General features: G+C 36.2%; 1 protein-coding gene across 2 annotated transcripts; it reads right to left on the minus strand.

The window, feature by feature from the left end:
* Positions 1-9,880: 9,880 nt before the first annotated feature.
* Positions 9,881-18,309, minus strand: LOC139965403 (CKLF-like MARVEL transmembrane domain-containing protein 4). Of its 2 annotated transcripts, none has more exons than XM_071967733.1 (5): positions 18,093-18,309; positions 16,098-16,268; positions 15,440-15,535; positions 14,101-14,205; positions 9,881-12,628 (listed from the first exon to the last, which is right to left on the minus strand). In XM_071967733.1, the coding sequence occupies exons 1-5, from the start codon at positions 18,228-18,230 to the stop codon at positions 12,623-12,625; spliced, it is 516 nt and encodes a 171-aa protein (XP_071823834.1). In that variant the 5' UTR covers positions 18,231-18,309; the 3' UTR covers positions 9,881-12,622. The 2 variants fall into 2 exon arrangements, with proteins under 2 accessions (XP_071823834.1, XP_071823833.1); XM_071967732.1 differs by having other exon boundaries at positions 14,088-14,205.
* Between the last annotated feature and the right edge of the window lie 235 nt (positions 18,310-18,544).

Here is an 18,544-nt window from a genome sequence, read left to right on the forward strand (position 1 = left end):
GCTAAGTGTATAACACAACGGACGAATAGCTTCATACGTCAAAGCAAGAAGCTACAAATTAGCTTATGAATGGTAGCTGTCGTTTCCAGCACAATGGCAGCTGCCATTTCAGCATTATGGCAGTTGCCTCCTTCAATTAAGGCAGGCATGTTAATAGAATAGACATGTAACAGGCTGAAACTGAGGAGGATGAAGTTTAATTCGTAAATATTTTTAAGTTTAAAGTTTTCATTTATCATCATCATTTTTTGTTGTTATTATTAATTTTGGTTGTTTTGTCTGATAATGCTAATAATGTACTTCGCGGAAATACGGGATCTAAAACTGAACTTGTTAACAGTTTAATTTTAGCCTGCGAAGACCAAATTTTTTTTTTCATATGTTTATTGGGAATCGAAAAATTCTAGGCACAATTTGGACATGAAAACATTGAAAAACACAAAATAACACACTTTATCCTGCCATTGCTTGGCGAGTTCATGTTTCTACATACGAGGGAAGCAAGACAGCGAGAAAAAAAAGAAGAAAACCCTGGAATGTTTGGCCGAGGTCAAAGTTCGAGTAAGTCTGTGACCTCAGTATTATGACGTTTTTGATTGTCTCTCGGGTACCATTGGAGTCTTTAGCACGTTGTCAAGTCTCGTCTCACGGGAGCACTAATGTTAGATTAACACCTACAATTCCACGTAGCTATATTTCCAGATGCGCCCTATTGCACCTAAAAGGATCACGGTGGAAATATTTTAACACCCTTAAGAAAACACCAATTTCGTCCCCGTTGTTGTCGGGAGGGTTAAATTCGTCCAGTGTGTTCCGTCAGCGTTATGTTATATTGGTTCATCAATAACGAACGTTACCGTTTTGATTGTCGTTGGATGGCTTCTACATTAGTCTTTGCCAAGGTATTCCTTATACATACATACAGACATACATACACGCATACATACAGACATACATACATATATACAGACAGACAGACAGACAGACAGACAGACAGACATTTGACAAAAGGTACGGTTAAATATGATACAGAAGAAAGATTGGTCGAAAACAAGCTATTTTGTGATATGCAAATGAAGTCGACAGACAATAATGGATATTGAAATAAAATTGCAGTCCGTACCTAACAAACATTTGTTAAAGTTAATATTAAAGTTAATATTGGAACTGGGATTCCCACCGGATTTCGATGACGTAATACCCCACCCACAGTAAAAAAAAACCCAACAACAACAGGACATTGAAAAGCTATATGTGGATATGTTTATAGTACGAAATTGTGTGTTGCTGTACTCAGTACGCAAATGTGCTTAACCACAACAGAAAGCACTCCGTCAGCAATGTACATTTATTCTTCAACTTCCTCAAACCTAATAACGATAAAAAAAAAATACCGAGTATTAGACCTACTTCAAATGAGATAGCCGTTGATCAACATTTAGGAACCCTTGTAAATATTTATCATCTGAATAAACATGAGTTACTGAGAAATTAATGTGTCTGCTCAATGCTTATCTTGAGTTCGTCGGCCGGACACTTTTCACATTAATACTGAACACATGTAAAATTGTAACATACACATTACACGTTCCAACATTGCACGACCCCCCCCCCCCCCTTTTAAAAAAAAAATAATTATAAGCATCCCTTAATATATCATCTGATAAAAGTCAGCTCAAATGCTGCTGCAAACCCGGATCAGATGTTTGTTAAACTTGATCAGTATGTTAGATTACACAACGTTATCTCTGAGCCTACTTTATATGATCCTCACTATGGAAAGCCGTGTGTGTTTCTCCACGGACATTCTGCCAATGTAAAGTATAACTATAGTTCCCTGACGATAGCTTTCAAAATTCACTGTTCAAGTTGACAAATCATGATAACAATTGTACGTGTTTTGAGATAAGCAGAGACTCGAGCTTCTAGTAGCATAAGAGCCTTTCTTAACAGTGCGCGCATTAGCATGTCTTGACACTGAAAAGTGGTGAGCGCATTAGCATGATGTGGCACTGAAAATTGTTGCGCGCATTAGCAAGATTTGGCACTGAAAAGTTGTGCGCGCATTAGCAAGATTTGGCACTGAAAAGTGGTGCGCGCATTAGCATGATTTGGCACTGAAAAGTGGTGCGCGCATTAGCATGATTTGGGACTGAAAAGTGATGCGCGCATAAGCATGATTTGGCACTGAAAAGTGGTGTGCGCATAAGCATGATTTGGCACTGAAAAGAGGTGCGCGCATTAACATGATTTGGCACTGAAAAGTGGTGCGCGCATTAGCATGATTTAGCAATGAAAAGTGGTGGCGGTGGGAGGAAGAGAACTGAGGAGATGGATGTCAGTTATTTTCCAAAATTTTATCAAAACTACAATTTGTTTTCTCAAACCAGAATTGAAATTGACCAAGCTTAGACAATGTGCTTGATACATTTACCAAATCAACATTTGTTCGCTATTGTTAAATGATTCATGCCATGTTGGAAATTTCATCATTAAAACCCTTTTCATATCAGTTTTGAACCACATACAAGTAAAAAAAAATGAGGAAAATCTTTAAACGGTTCGTCTGATACATTATTTTTTGAAAAACAAATTTGGCATCTTGACGAATTAATGAGTAACATTATAAGGCCTATATGAATTTGTATTGAATATTCTATTGAAAAAAAATTACCAAAATTAAATGAACCAACCATACTGCACCTGAAAACTATCATTCGCCCCGTGTGTGTTATTTGTTTTCTCCCGTAGAAGGAAAACCTTAATCCCCAGACATTGTAAAGATAGTTTGAGAAAAAGTACCCATGCTGTTACATAAAACTAAAATATTCTTGTATGTCGAAATTACTAGAAGACCCCTTAAAGATGGCGAAACTTTGAAATTAGAGGGCGCTCGTTTAGAAATATATGTAACTGTTTGTTGCCATTGGTTGCTGTCACAAATAAAGGAACAAATTATTCGTTTGTGGCATATACATACACACACACATATATAGATGTATATATATATATATATATATATATATATATACACAAAAGGGGTAAATTGAAGCCAATGGAAAGACAAATGAAATATAATTGAAAAACAAAGAGGCAAGTTGCTGTAATTCAGGACAACTGATTGATCATCAAAATGTAATAATAAACAAAATAACTTCAATATGACAAAACAACACTCCCCCCCCTTACCCTCGGGCAAACTCATCAGCATCTATTGTAAAAAGGAAAGAAGATAATTTAGAGGAAAACTTTGCAAGAAATCATTCACATCTTTACGATGGTTATATGATATATGTTATACGATGGTTATATATATATATATATATATATATATATATATATATATATATATATATATATATATATATATATATATATGTACTGTTGTTTCCTTCACATTTATTGCGCTTGATGCATTCAGCAAAACGGCATTTTCGATAATTTTTGCCCCTACTTTTTATTTGTCAACAACAATAAAAGGGTACTTTCTAATTACAGCCTTCTTAATCAACATAAGTCATGTTTCAAATGACGAAAGGGCACCTTTTCTTCACAACAAAGAAGAACTCTAGAACACTCTAGAACACACATATTACATTGATGTTGAAGATGTTATATCAGATATCCACCCACTATGATTGCCTATTAATGCTAGGATTATGAATTATTCAGATTAGCCTTGTTAACTTTCCTTTATCGGTTTATTAGAAGAGTAATGATGTTGCAAACTGATTGGTCCGTGTTATTTTGTGACCAAAACTAGTATTGTGATTGGTCATCTTCAACGCCTTATCTAATGTTCCCCCCCCCCCCCCAACCATCCTTTCTTATCGCTATCTTAGTTATATTTCCCTTCTACTCCTTATCTGTCCTCATCGTGTTATTCTTATCTTCCTTTTCCCCCTTCTTTCTCTCGTTCTATTCCCAGCTGTTCTCCTCCTATCTCTAACGTCTCTTCTTATACTATTGCCCCCCCTTCCCCCATCACCCTCCTCTTCTGTCTATGTTACCGCTCTCTAACACCAGTGGGACTTTACAATTGCTTCCATGGATAATTCCCAATCTAGGCAATAGTACATTCAATGATTACAGCAGGCATGTTCGTATATAGTATAGTATATTCATTGTGTATACCATATAACGTTGTAACCAATTTGTATCGCAATCGAATCAGAGTATGGGGCCTCTATTTCTTTTGACGCTATTTTTCTTACATCTATTTTTTCCCCTGTTTTTTCTTCTTTCTTTTTTTTTATCTCAGCTGTATATCTTTATTCGAATATAATTTGCTGACTCTGTGTTAAAGTTGAAATGATTGTTCCCGGCCCAACCAGGGATGGGAAGCCATATTTTAGTTTGCTAACCAGTCGTGACTGACGATCACACTTAGTGCCTGTGAGCTTATCACGCGAAAATGTCACAACGCGAGAGAATTATGAAGGCGGCCTTTTGATTTATAACCGGGTTTTTGCTGATGTTTAATGCAGGCATTTGAACATTGAGGACATTGAAGTTTACCTTCAGTAGGCTTCAAAGTTAACGAGAAGCCTCCGCAGAGGGACGCAGTAAGGTGAAACAGCATAATTACAACACGTGGCTACACATCACTGCTAACTATACATTTTAATGAAGATTTCCGTGAATTTGTATTCAGTCAGAATATTACTCTTGTTTTTTCTCTCCCCTCTCATGTTTTTGTCGCTCTGCTTTGCCATATAGATATATATTTTTTTCTCACCCACTCCATATCTTTTTTCATATTATGCGAGAACTGAGTTTTATTACTGCGGCAGATTTTCCCTAGTTTTTCATCCCCACGAGGATAATTTTACTTTAAACAAAAACGGCTAAATTCCAAGGTTAATATCAACCAAATCGATTACCATCATTTCTAAACATATTTAAATATTTAGTCCCATGTTGGTCACAATGTGAAATAATTTACGCATTTGTTTCTACCTAAAGACGTATTAACTTCCTATCTTTTCTATGAAAGAGAGTGACGTTGATGATTTGGGGGGTGGGGGGTCCGATTGTAAATTTAAGTGCGAAAATTTGTTAAAAGTTAGTATTTTTCGTGAAATAATACACTATGGTACCATCAAACAGTGAAGATACACATAACAAAGCAAATCCATGGAAAGTCATGGAAATAATGCGGAATACGAGTTAAAAGCTTCTGTCCCATCATGCATTTCGCGAGGATTGAATGAAAAAAAAATGTCTCCTCGAAAGACAACGGTGACGTGCACCAGGATTTTAAATGAGGGTGGGGAAAGGGGGAGGGGTGGGTGTGGGAAAGGCAGTTCTAAATTTCACCCAACTGATTTAGGTAGGATCAAGAACGTGTATGCATGGAAAAGCGTCCTGCATGGGCCCGTAGGATTTGTCTAATTCTCCAGTGACTGAATTTAAAAAATGCCCCGACCGAATGTTTTTCTTTAATCGACGATGAAGGTACCTCCACTCCTTTCCCCGCCCCACTTCCACCCTTCCCCGCCCCACTTCCACCCTTCCCCGCCCCACTTCCACCCTTCCCCGCCCCACCTCCACCCTTCCCCGCCCCACCTCCACCCTTCCCCGCCCACCCCACCTTTGCTCACGACACGTGCTCTTAACTTTTCACTATTATCTTGTTGTTTAAGCAACATTAAATTTCCAGCTAACAGTTCAGTGCCAGAAACATTCCAGAAGAGGATGTCAGGACCAGGGACTTCTGGTGGGGGGGGGGGGGGGAGCGGGCGGGGTGTAGAATCATACTATTCCAACTAGAATAATCATTTTCCAACTCTTAAGGAGGGGTGCCGTTGGTGATCAAACCTAACCATAATTATGTTATTGAATTACAGCGTGGTGTGCATCATCATATCTCATATTGGAGTATGCATGAAGAATACATTTTAAGCACTAACAGTATACGCCGGCCAGAAGCAATGCAGAACATAATGTTTTTCCCAAACCAAGGGCAGGCTTAACAAGTGAGATGGGAAAGGCATAATTACCTACATACATATACAATTCTTGGTAACAATTCTAATTTCTCTAATGTTTGAGATAGGTGGCCTATACTGGTAGGTTACATTATAGTCATGCCTTTACTTGCGACACGAATACCGTGAACACTTATAACATCCCTCATTGAAATTCCAATTTCGAAAATTTCAGGAGCATAATACGAGTGGGTTGTTAATTCTTTGTACATTAGATATGCTATACCGGGTACTTTGCAATATGCTAACTCGAACGCCAATTGGGCGTATTCAGACAATTTTAATGTTAGTTTGTAGTACTTTCAACTTTATTATAGGTTATACAAGGAGTTAGACACAAGATTTCGGTTAATAGTAAGTTCGAATTTCGTCAAATCTTGTAATAATGTAAGCCTAAAATTAGAAATATTAGAAATAGCCCAAGAGTATTGACTCAGAAATTAGAATTATCCTGTCATTAGTGTGATCAACTTATATTTCATGAAGAGATATTGCATAGATAAGGATTTTCCAACTGTCATTGTTTAGACCACCGGTTTTCCAACAATTGAAGATTCAAGTCAATTACAGAGGTGGGGGGAGGGGGTGAGACATCCCCTCCCCCTTTTTAATGATTTCTGCGTACCTAGTCAGGACCACATCACTGAATCCGTTCCTGTTATTTTCCCTGACAAACCTTTATTCCGGTTTCCCTATATCAACTAACTATCATGGAAAGAGTCATGTCATTTCCCTTCAGTCTAAATATTGAGCGTTATTAAGGAAAAGGTCTAACCCCGATGTTACATAAGTTAAGATATTTTAAGCAGATGTAATGGGGTTCGGCGGGAATAGTAGGTGAGTGGTAGGGGTTGGGGAGGCAACTAGAAAATAAATTCTGTGCTGACTTATACAGGCCTATCTGCTATAGAGAGGGGGCATACCACCAAAAGCAATACACTGTCCCATTGACTTACAGTGGAAATGATAAAACTATACTCATTCGCCATTTTCATAGTGTAAGAAGTTAAAACTGTACTTTCTGCATCAGTGAACTTGAGGGGAACGCAACTTTATTTTAATAAAAAATATGTTTTTCTTCAACATTCTTGCCTCAATACGTCACTTTTCTCTTTCGTTTAATTAATCTTTATTTCGTAAAACATATAGCAGGGTGTCTCATCTGTTTGAACCTTTTGTTGTCGTTTGTTATCGGGTAATACTCTCCGTAGGTATGTTTATTTAGAGACGGAACGCAGTAAGCTGAAGTAATAATAAAGAACGTCAAATATTGGCCATTCATGGTCCAGCTTCAACAAGTAGTTATCTACCAACCCCCCCCCCCCCCCCTGCCCCGAAGAGTGTTTTTCCTCTTTTCTTCTTTTTCCCTTTTTGCCTTTGTCTAATATATGCACTCTTCAAATAATCGTCTGGAAGTACTTTGGAGATGAAGAACAATCATGAAAGAAATTTGGAAGACTTTTATCAATTTTTAAACTAAACAAAATTTGGGGCCAATACTGATGATCGTTAAATATGGAGCAAAAATGAAGAAACGAAATTGTAAGAAAGGGGGAGTTTATCATTAGGGGTAGCAATGACATAACTTCTCACCTTTTGTGGCTTAACAATGCCGTATAACGGAGCTCTTATTTTTCTACAGAGAATGTTTTGCAAGATCAACATAATTTTATGGTTCAAGGTGGCAGGGTATTGGGGTGGAGGGGGGGGGGTGGGGGCGGGAAGGAGGAGGAATAATCGGGTAACAAAAAAGTAAGGGATGACTTCACTGCGCCGAATTTTGGTCATCGTGCATGTTTCAGATGTTGGCCGGAAGTCATCTACAATATTAAAGGAGTGTACGTAATAAAATTAAATGGAAATCTGTCAACGGGCCTGTTTCCCACCATACAGGAAAGTTTACTATCAATTTATTAGTGTTAAATAAATGTTATAGCAGTTTCATCGCCCATACATATTTGATATTACGTCACTGACTAGCAAAATGACAATTGGGCTCTTGGTTTATTTTATTCATTTTGTTTTCATTATTTGAAATCAAACTAAACAGTGATATTGTTCATCATCATATCCAATTCAGCATCGAGAATTCACCAACAGCTATAGCCGCAGAGCATGAAACTGTTTCTCCTATAGTATTAAGCGTCATCACTATATCTGACCTTACCGACGAGTTAAGCTCCCTGCGGTAAGCAGGCCATACAACAGATGGATTTTCTATCCGAGATTAAAATAAATCTTTCATTTTACAAAGTAAAAGAAAAAGATGTATATATGGTGTTCATGCATGATATCGCAAATTACTTGACGAACGAACTATGTCAAATAAAATGCCATGATAGTCCCTGACTAGGCTATATATTTCTTATCACCTCATCAGCGCAATATGATATGAAGATGTGGGTGAGCTGATGGTACTGGCTGTGACCTACAATACATAAGAGTACACAGGAACAACATAGGCGAATTGTCAAATCCTGTAACGTAATGTGACTAGTGCTTTTCTATAAATAGAAGCAAAAACACCCACTGATCGTAATAAAATAGAATAAAGTATCATATTACAATCTCTGCAATGACAATTGAAATTGGAGATAAAATAAAGAATGGATGGGGAAAAAAAGTATAATAATATCATAAAAAATCAAGATAAAGCTAAATGCAATGATATACTCGAGGCGTGCATGTTTGATAAGTTGTAATTTATTATTTTTCGATAATTTCATCATAATCTGACAAGGTGGATCCATTTGTTAGTATTGCATAATCATAAAACTCATTTCATTTGAAATATGTCGAAATGTCCAATGTCCAATCTCATACAATGTCCAATTTCATACAATGTCCAATCTCATAGTGATATCCCGAAATGTGAAGTTAACCTCAGCATTACAAAATTAAAGCTTGAAAAAGTTGCTTGTACAAACGTTCGCATTATTAAATTCATAGTTATGGTAGAATAACCATTACCAAATGAAACATACACTATTTTCTCTCTCTCTTCAGTTAGAAACCATTAAAAGAAAAAAAGTAACGTGAAATTGCATTAAGTATATTAAAAAATAACAGTCGAGGAAAACAATGAAGTAAACGATCTATAAGTAATTAAATAAATGTAATAATAATGCGATAAAATGGTAGTATGTAGTAGTTTCACCCACCAGTGCCTCCTCCTCCCCTCCCCCACCAGTTCCTTCCAGACGCCTCCATGCAACTTATAAACGACCTTTAAACTACTCTAAACGGACAACTTTGTGAAGGGGGGGGGGGTATAGTCACGGGGGGTATAGTCTGTGCTGTTTTGCATGCATTTATTAAAAAAATAGATCTTGCCAGATTTTTTAAACTCTTCCATTTGTTGAGTTGCCATTGAAGCATACATACATCTGAAAAAAGGATTATTACATCGCACGAAGTACAGAAGTCCACGTTCAAATAAGATATATACTTAACTTCACAAAAACTTTACATTTTCTCTAGAACTTGATAAAATATACTGATATTACAAAGGCAAACGGGGCTCTTCCATCTCATCAGACAAATAATCAATTTGACTCTTACCTATTGCTGTAGAAAAAAAAAATCTGAGATTTTGCGAGGGAATTATTTTTTAAAGTTGTAGGCGGATGTGCCAAAAATATTCATATGATAATTTGAGTTTGTTTACACATGTAATACCGTACCGAAATAAGTTAACAATATAATGGTTCAGACAAATCATATTGATATGATCCTTCCGAAAATAAAGGCAGCGCTTTATGCCATAAATCTGCGCCATGTATATATCTTTTCGGTGAAGTCGCAAATGAATTTATGATATTTGATCGTGCCAAACGATTCGGTAATTTTTTTTAATTACCAAAGTTGCATTAATACAAACTTTTGGTTTGTTTGAGGTAGGCTCTTTAGCAATTAATGTCGATGTGACGACACTGTTACTTAGTGAAGCTTCACTCTTTTTGTTCTTTCAGAGATAAAAACTGTTTAAGGTGAATCATTTACCCGTCGAGAAACTCTATAGGCCTACTAGTCGTCGGTCACGTATTTCATGTTGTTAAAATTTATGAACATATTTAGTTATATTTATTTCCCGTCTGTTTAAAATTTGATCTAGAATGAAAAAAAGGAAATATGAAGTTACCCACGATATGAGAAGAAGAAAAATTACCCGATGGATATGATTGGAGTTGGCACACGGCCATACTTTTTGGATTGCTACGTTTTCTTATTCTCAACTAGCAATTTAATTGGTATATAGCAAAATAATACAATTATGAAAATGTTACGAAAATATGTGATTTTTTTTATTATTATAAAAATAATTTAATATAACTCTTCCTCATTCGATTCCTTTTACTCCTAAAAATATTGAAATATATATCTTCCTTTCATGGAAAATACAAGTTCATGAGGGTTTCTTCATCTGATCGTTTGCGGTCTTATGTTCGACTAACAACTGGAATGCCCAAACTATCGCGTAAACAATATGTTATAATACAAGTTCAACTAGCCCTTCAATTATTGAACTGCGCCATTTCAAATACTACGTGGCTTACAAATAGGAAACAGGATTTTAAAACGTGGCTGACTTTTCAAGCCGTATCATTTACATTATATTCGTGTGATGTTAACTGTGAGCAAAGTGGAACTACCCCCTCTAAAATTATTTTGCTCACTGCAAAGCTTTAACAAAGGAGAAATTCTGTGTAGTTAAAGTTTTATAACTTAAAACGGAAATGTTGAATATTTTCTGCATCTTTGGGTTAAAAATTACATATTAATCATTTACACGTTTTACGACGAAGATATTACTTTTTTCTTTAAATTTTGGTGATATTTGGTTAAGGCATCTGGCAACAGCTGAGTTAATAATGTAATAATGGCAATATATCTTTTCTCTTTAATATATCTTAACTCACATATCCACACAGGATCAAAAATTCTACCCCAAAAAATGTTATGAAATTATAACTACAGACATCTAAGCAATGAATTCAACGGTATTACATTTCAAGGATAAATTAACAAGAAGATTATAATGGGATGAGAAAATGGTACATGTAAACATTGCTTAAAATGGCACAATTTGCTCAACATTCTAATCCGAATTTTATGCGAGTTTTACTCCAAAAAATACTGTGTAATGACCATTAAACGAAGTCTACCTGAGAAATCTGGACTAAATGTTAACAAAACAACCCTGTGTTTGCATTGCAATATAACCACGAACCTTTTGCCTTCTCAAAGGTGTCAATTAAATAGATTGGAAATTGACTCCCTCTACTTGACTCAGCAGCGTACATTTCAAACCATTTTGGGAAACTATGAAGGAATGTATTTGTTTGTGTAACTGTTTTGATATAACTGTGTAAATGTTTTAAGGGACCAACTTTCATACAAATTCTGCCATACGTGCAATTAGGAGAGACTGTCCATGAAGTTTACATTTTAATTTTGTAAAAGCTACTACACAATGATGTTAAACAACATTTACAGAGAGGGAAAAATTTAACCTCCTCTCTGCCTTCCTTTCATTTCAGTGACAAAGTTATGCTTTTGTATTCTCACACATGTTTATGTTTTTCTACTATTTTGAACTGCACCACTGGTTTGAATTCAATTGAATTGAAGAAATCATTTCTAATGTGACTGGTTCGGCTCAAAAAGCTACTTTTACTGTCAGAGGCTTCAACCACTTGGGAAAGGGAGGTTTGGTCAACACCCCCCCCCCCACTTATTTACAACTCTTGCACCCTCATCCAGCTTACCCTTTCCTTTCAAAATAGGAAGACATGGAAGATACGAAAACACAACTTTGGCATGGGAAACAATTTAAATCAACAACCTAATAATACCCCCTATTATTTCAACAGAGCTGTGTCAACAAGGATGATTGTTGAAATTCTGAGTTTAATTTTTAAATTGTCCATATTTAGAGTAAAACAGGAAGGAGCAGAATAATATAGGGTAAAAATGCCAAAATTGGAGTAAACAGCACCACATCTTCTCTCTTTAAGGTTTTCACTGTTCTGGACATAACTAAGCAATAGGTTGCGAATGATATATGAAATGTAACAGGTTATTTGAAAATATGCTTACCCATCATCCCATCTCCTTGTCCATACCAAACCCCCCCCCCACCCCCGGCTCCCAGATGTCATTGTTTTTTTTTCTAACATGGAATCTCTTCTAGAGAACAAACAGACTAGGCTACAATAGCATGTATACATGAACAGTCGAGTATCATAAGTCTTACAGGTCTTTAGTATTGGCCCCAAAAATCAGCAGGCCCAAAGTTTTGAAGAGTAATTTTTACCCGGTGGCCAGTGGTTCTGTATCTCCAAGCTGTTTCCAGACATCAAGGAGTGTTGTATTAGATAATTTAATGTCTTAGTGGGGTGAGGGGAGGAGGGAGGGCGGTAGGGAGGTTAAAAATGCTTGTTGAAGTTTGAAATCAATACTGTTGACCTCTAACCAGTTAATTTATCTTGATATACCTTTAAATCTTGAATCATCATCATCATCAGACACATCTTGTAATTCAGTGGTTGAAGTTTTTTGTAGCTCAAAAATGTCTCAATAAAATCTATAGATGATAGAATATTCATCTGGACCAGTGGCTCAGGCTCAGCTTAGCTCTAGAAAATGAGTTGTACGTAAATCCATGAAGAAAACAAAATACACGTGAAATCAGTTGGAATGTGAAAAACAAAATCAAAGGAATTTGTCACAATTGCCTTAGTTAATGTTCAGTTGGAATGAATTTTTCAATAGACAAAAAGGTTTTTAGTTGATACATAATGATTTCAAATGTTAACACCATCTGACATACACGTTATGTTGTTGAATACATTAATTGCTGGGGTTTACCCAACTTGAACGTGGTAATCCGAGCAGATAATCTCTAGTGTTCATTGACACTGAAACCAATGGCATTAAAGGGAATATTACTTAATTTGCTAAATCTGACTTTGCTTGGCTCCCAATTCAACACGATCAAAATATATGTCTAGTAGTTTAACGACTGATGTCCTTGAATATGTGCATGAATACAAAGAAGAAACTAAAGTTGACTGTTATCGAAGAGTCACCATTGTTTGGTTTTGATTAGAGTATAAATCACGTTCGATGCAAAATACTTTTCTAAAGCCAAAGATTTTCCACAAGTGCTTGTTCTCCAAACTGACAACTTGTAAGAACACCTCGGCACTTTATGTGACAAAATTTCCTCTCATACGACACACTCGGCTGGTTCAACCAACATATCGATATAGATAATCCCTCAATTTGACATCCCTCTCCGGGTTTGAATTAACGGATGATGCCGGTGGCAACATCCCCATTTCTGCCCCTACCACTGGTCTTACTGCCCTCCAAATTCACATGTTAACAAAGGCAAAAGCTCTGCTGTACCCTTTAAAATTAATTTGCCATAGGAACGAGCCCCCACAGGATCTCAATCAGTAAACTTTAATATCAACCTTTCTCAGGGTTTGAAGCTCCACTGAAGTTAAGCACCAGAAAGCAGCTACTCAGCAGCAGCAGCAGAATATCTGTTGAGCTTATATGTTTGCCCTACTTTTATTTATCTGTATGTCTGAGAATATTCTAAATCAAACATGTGAAAGAGACAAAAAGGTAGACATTCCTTTGTCTTTCTGTCATTCCTTGCATGTCTTTTCTATTGAATTGTCAATGCACTGTCTCAATGTGAGGTGACAACAAATTTTTACCTAACTTTTTTATTCAAATCATTTGTGTTGTTCTTTATCTATTCATTATCTATGCATTAACTAATGACTGAAAGTTTCCTGTTTTCAAATCCTTTCTTTGCTGATTTAAAAAAAAGTAACATCACATTGCTGTCATAAAGTATTTCAAGCTAAAACAAGGTTTGACGGTAAGTATCGCAGTACTGAGAATACCTAGAATTTGTAGTACTAATATAAATGGTATATATATCTATATATATATACATATATATATATACGTATATATATATTTATATATATAGTGTCGTTACATTTCACAACCTGTAGATACTTTAATATTACAATAAATCTAGACCTGTCGGAGTGATTAAGGCATAATTAGTACTTTAGTAATCCACCTGGTATTCTGGTTGTCGGGCCAACCTCTGTTTATTTTCTCGGTATCTTTTGAATGCAAAGAAGGTGTTGATTCCAAATGCAATCATGTCAATAAAGCCAAAAATCTGAAGTGGAAAGAGAAAAAGTTGGCACTGAAAAGTGAAGGGAATACTTTATAGGACAAAATCATAAATACTATTCAATATTCATCACCCCAAAAAAGGGTCTCGAAATAATTTAAACCTTAAAAGTGTGATTTTTGCGGGCCTTTTGAAAACCATTTTGACAATTCTATACAGATGTTGCAGTTTTTTCTATCCATGTGTCACATATACTGTTTCTTCATTTTTGAGCAATTAGCTACCAAATTTTTCAATTATTTAAACTTTTAAACCTATAAAGTATTTTAAGATGCTCTTTTGCAGGGATAGCTCAGAGGCAGAGGTTTATTAATGAATCCAGAAGAAAACCGTCATGTTTCTGTGCCACTGGGTGAAAAAACAAAGACAGCAACATTCGACAGTTGAAAACTATCAAATGCTGTTTAACTTGAAAGTAAACTATTTTGGATGAATAAATTACATTACTGCAAAACAGACAACTCTGTATTACTGTACATTAAATGTAAAAACCTACACGGTTCACTAAAGCTAACTCTTAAGATGACGGAAGATACCATTATACACTACATTAGGGGTCGCAATATGTTTCTCAGAATTAAATGACATCATGCCAAAACAGACAACTCTATAATACTTTACATTAAATGTTAGAAACTACACGGTGCACTAAAGCTCACTCTGAAGATGACGGAAGATACCATTATACATTACATTAGGGGTCGAAATATGTTTCTCAGAATTAAATGACATGATGGCAAAACATACAACTCTGTAATACTGTACATTAAATGTTAAAAACTACACATGCACTAAAGCTAACTCTGAAGATGATGGAAGGTACCATTATACACTACATTAGGGGTCGCAATATGTTTCTCAGAATTAAATGACATGATGGCAAAACAGACAACTCTGTGATACTATACATTCCAATTATTAGAGGAAGACTTATCTGGTGATGTAACATCTAATTATTCTATCATGTCTAGCTGTTAAAACAAATACTTATATGGAATTTTCAAATAGCGATGTAGGATATTTTGGTCTCCCTTTATCACGTTATTATTTGCCTCATCCTCTCCCCCATCAAAAGATTTATTTTATCCTGTCTGGTCCAGTTTAGCCTACTGCCAACATCAATATATAGTCAGTTGTGGTATGTTCGCCATGAAAAGGATTTGTGAAAGCAACAGTACACGCTGCATAATTCAGAAGGGAAAAATCTTCAGCAGCTTACCCCAGCAGCAAGAATGACAGGACGAAAGATGGATGTCACTGTGAGCGTTGAGAAAAGGAACAACACCGGAACACCAACTCCTGAGATGACCAAATCCTGTAGAAGTTAAAGAAAAGAAAAAGAGGAATTCTTTTTGTGAACAAAGGTCTAAGAACTGTATACAGTTAAAACACAATATTTAACACTCATAGCATACTGTGAAGCATTCCCTGACCAAGTAATTAGCATGTCGAAAAGGTTCAAGAAAAATTTTACAGGTCACGTTTGTCTGGTATCATCTAACTGGCTTACAAACCAGCAAACCTTGGCATCCCATTTGAGGGTCATGACCCACAGCTTGGGTTTCGTAGCTCTGCTCTAAGATAACTGATAACTTTTAACATTTCTCATGGTAACTACATGCTGTTGTAAAACTATAATGCAATGAACCAACAAAATAGTTTTTTTTTAAAGTGTATTTGATATCAAGAAAAATTATGCTACCAATGACACCAGTCTCTTTATAGCCACGTGCCATCTCTTATCAAAAAAATGGAATCCTCTTAAATCAATAGTAATTGTCAGTTATCAAATTACAAGATCAAACAAAGATACAAAAACAAAAAGGGGGGGGGGTGGGGGGGAAGAGAACTCCGAGAATGAAACTGGACTAACTTACCCAATAATACCAGTTGAATAATTTCACATTCTTATGGAGCGATGTTGCAAAACCAAAGAACAAAACAAGATTTAAGAAAAAGGCAAAGAAAGTCACGATGGCAAAAAATATGGCTCGAACGTTAGTCCCAGCGATAAATGCAACCAAACAGAAGGCCAGCAGAGACAGGAGCTATGTGAGTAAAGAAGAAAAACAATTTCAAAGTTCTGAGACAGTTTTCCATAACTTCATACTGATATGGATTTTCAAAATACATTTACACATATACTGAGGTTCTGTAAACTGGAAAATGGCAATAAAATTTATACTGAAAATGTCAATAAAGGGCACAAGTCACGACTAGAGTCATTCGATTCCAACATTGAAGGAAAATATTATTTGTTTCATTTTCCTTTGCTCAAATTGAGACAGCAAGTGACTTCAGTTTGTTACTCCAATTGTTAGAATTCCCCCAAATTAGTTTCTGTTAAATGACTTTAGAGCTCAGAATAATAAGTCAGTACATTGAATATATATACTGTACAGTGTTATGAAAAATTTAATGTGCATATCTACAACTGCTTCTTTGATTTTAGTCAAGAAGAATTTAGTTGCAAAGTTGATTGAATATTGTTTTCAATCCACTCTTGGATGATAACAGAAAAATGGGCAGAACAGTTGAAATTTTTCATCATCAAATATTTCATCACATCATTTTCTTCAATATTATCACTTGAGCCCGGGTTAAACTACACCTACCATCTAGATGCATGCTTTACATTTCAACCAGGCTGATGGTATTTATGTATTATAGATTGTACACCGTGGTGCTCATTCTACCATGAAAGAATTGACCTGTGTACAAATCTACGGTACTTGATTGATCGGCCAAGTCAAACATTTCATACTATTTAGTGAAATCCAATTGGTCAAAAATGTTGTTGAAGCATCGTTTAATTTTAGCAAGAATTATCAATCAGTAACACAACCCAGCAGGATAGCTGGTGGGCCAAGTTAGGTACCACCAGTATTGAAAATGACTTGGACTTGATTCAAACCTTCTTTTGGACTTGTGACTTAATTTGCAGATACACATTTATAAATGACTTGTGACTTGACGTAAATGTATATGACTTGCTTACATTCCTGTAGTACAATTTACCAATTCAATCAAAACAAAATTCATTGCTCGAGCACAAATATATACTTTTGTTGATAATATCTAATTACATTCTACTTGCAAAGGGAGACACATGCTGTTTATTGCACGAGTGGTTGAAAGGTTAGCATTTTTCAATATCTCTTTAGCAGGTTCTAGCATCTTTCAATTTGGTGTCACTATTAGCCTAACTACATAAATTACCAATGGACATGATGGAGTGGGATATGAACAAAATGGCAATGAGAAAGTGGTTGAGCACCAGAAGAGATTGCATTTATAATTAATACTTGACTATTACAGTAGTCCATCTGCTTTGGTGGTGGACTGGTTTGATATCTGCTAGTCTATATTATTTACACCTACATTTGGCGTAAAAACTAATAATTCAATATATGATTTCTTTTTTAGGGGGAAGGAGGGATGGGGGGAAAGCCTTGTCATCTATGCATGGTGTTTAAGCAATGTGGTTAGCCCTACAGTATAAGCCGTCTACAGTGATGTACATTGTAATAAAGTTTTAATGCTGTAAGTCTAGGCCAAGGCTATGTGGTTAGCCCTACAGTATGGGTCTACAGTGATGTACATTGTAATAAAATTTTAATGAAGGTCTAGGCCTAGGCTATGTAATTATACCAAGAGAATTATACAGAGTGTGTAGTCTTCTCTGTGTTAATGCTGTCCCTCCTCAATTTAACCCCCCCCCCACCTCCCACTCCATTGTGACTTGAATTGCTAACATGACTTGGTGATAACACTGGCGCCACCTGTTGACCTAAACTACCATGGGCAAATGTGTAGGCTTAACTCTCGCGAAACCAGCCCATAGTATAAATGCGTACGGATAACCAGCATACCACTTGTGCTAATTTTACCGTCCCGTAAATGCTTCTAGCGTAATTCATATCGATGCCGCAAACTTTCCGTCTTTCCGTCTCTGCTACCGGCTCATTGTAGGATGGGGATGCCATCGTATCCATGTGAGAGGCTGCCATATTCGAATTAAAAATCTACCAAAAAAGCACCACTTGTCACCCTATAGAAACAGTTTACATACTTTGCTTAGCTTGACCAGAACCCGAGGGTGGATATGCTAGGCTACCTAACAAGAACGAGGGCGTTCCCATACTCAAACCCGTACTGATAGTCAACGAGAAACATTTTAACAACGATATAATCATCATCATCGTCATCATCGAGCACACAATACCATTTACAGAGGATTTAAATTTAAATTATGCGAGAAATTCATGGATAATCCCATTGACTGATTGCGTCCGTACGTTCCAATCTGCCACTGAAGCTGTGA

Source organism: Apostichopus japonicus, chromosome 3 (assembly GCF_037975245.1).
Source record: "Apostichopus japonicus isolate 1M-3 chromosome 3, ASM3797524v1, whole genome shotgun sequence".
Classification (NCBI taxonomy): Eukaryota; Metazoa; Echinodermata; class Holothuroidea; order Aspidochirotida; family Stichopodidae; genus Apostichopus; species Apostichopus japonicus.

What these genes read in the sequence shown, in the direction of transcription:
- LOC139965403 (XM_071967732.1), bottom strand. Translation starts at nt 18,230, where the DNA reads ATGGCAGCCTCTCACATGGATACGATGGCATCCCCATCCTACAATGAG. An exon ending in CGGTAAAATTAGCACAAGTG is followed by an intron (nt 16,269 to 18,092) that starts GTATGCTGGTTA and finishes TTACTCACATAG; the next exon opens with CTCCTGTCTCTGCTGGCCTT. An exon ending in TATTCAACTGGTATTATTGG is followed by an intron (nt 15,536 to 16,097) that starts GTAAGTTAGTCC and finishes TAACTTCTACAG; the next exon opens with GATTTGGTCATCTCAGGAGT.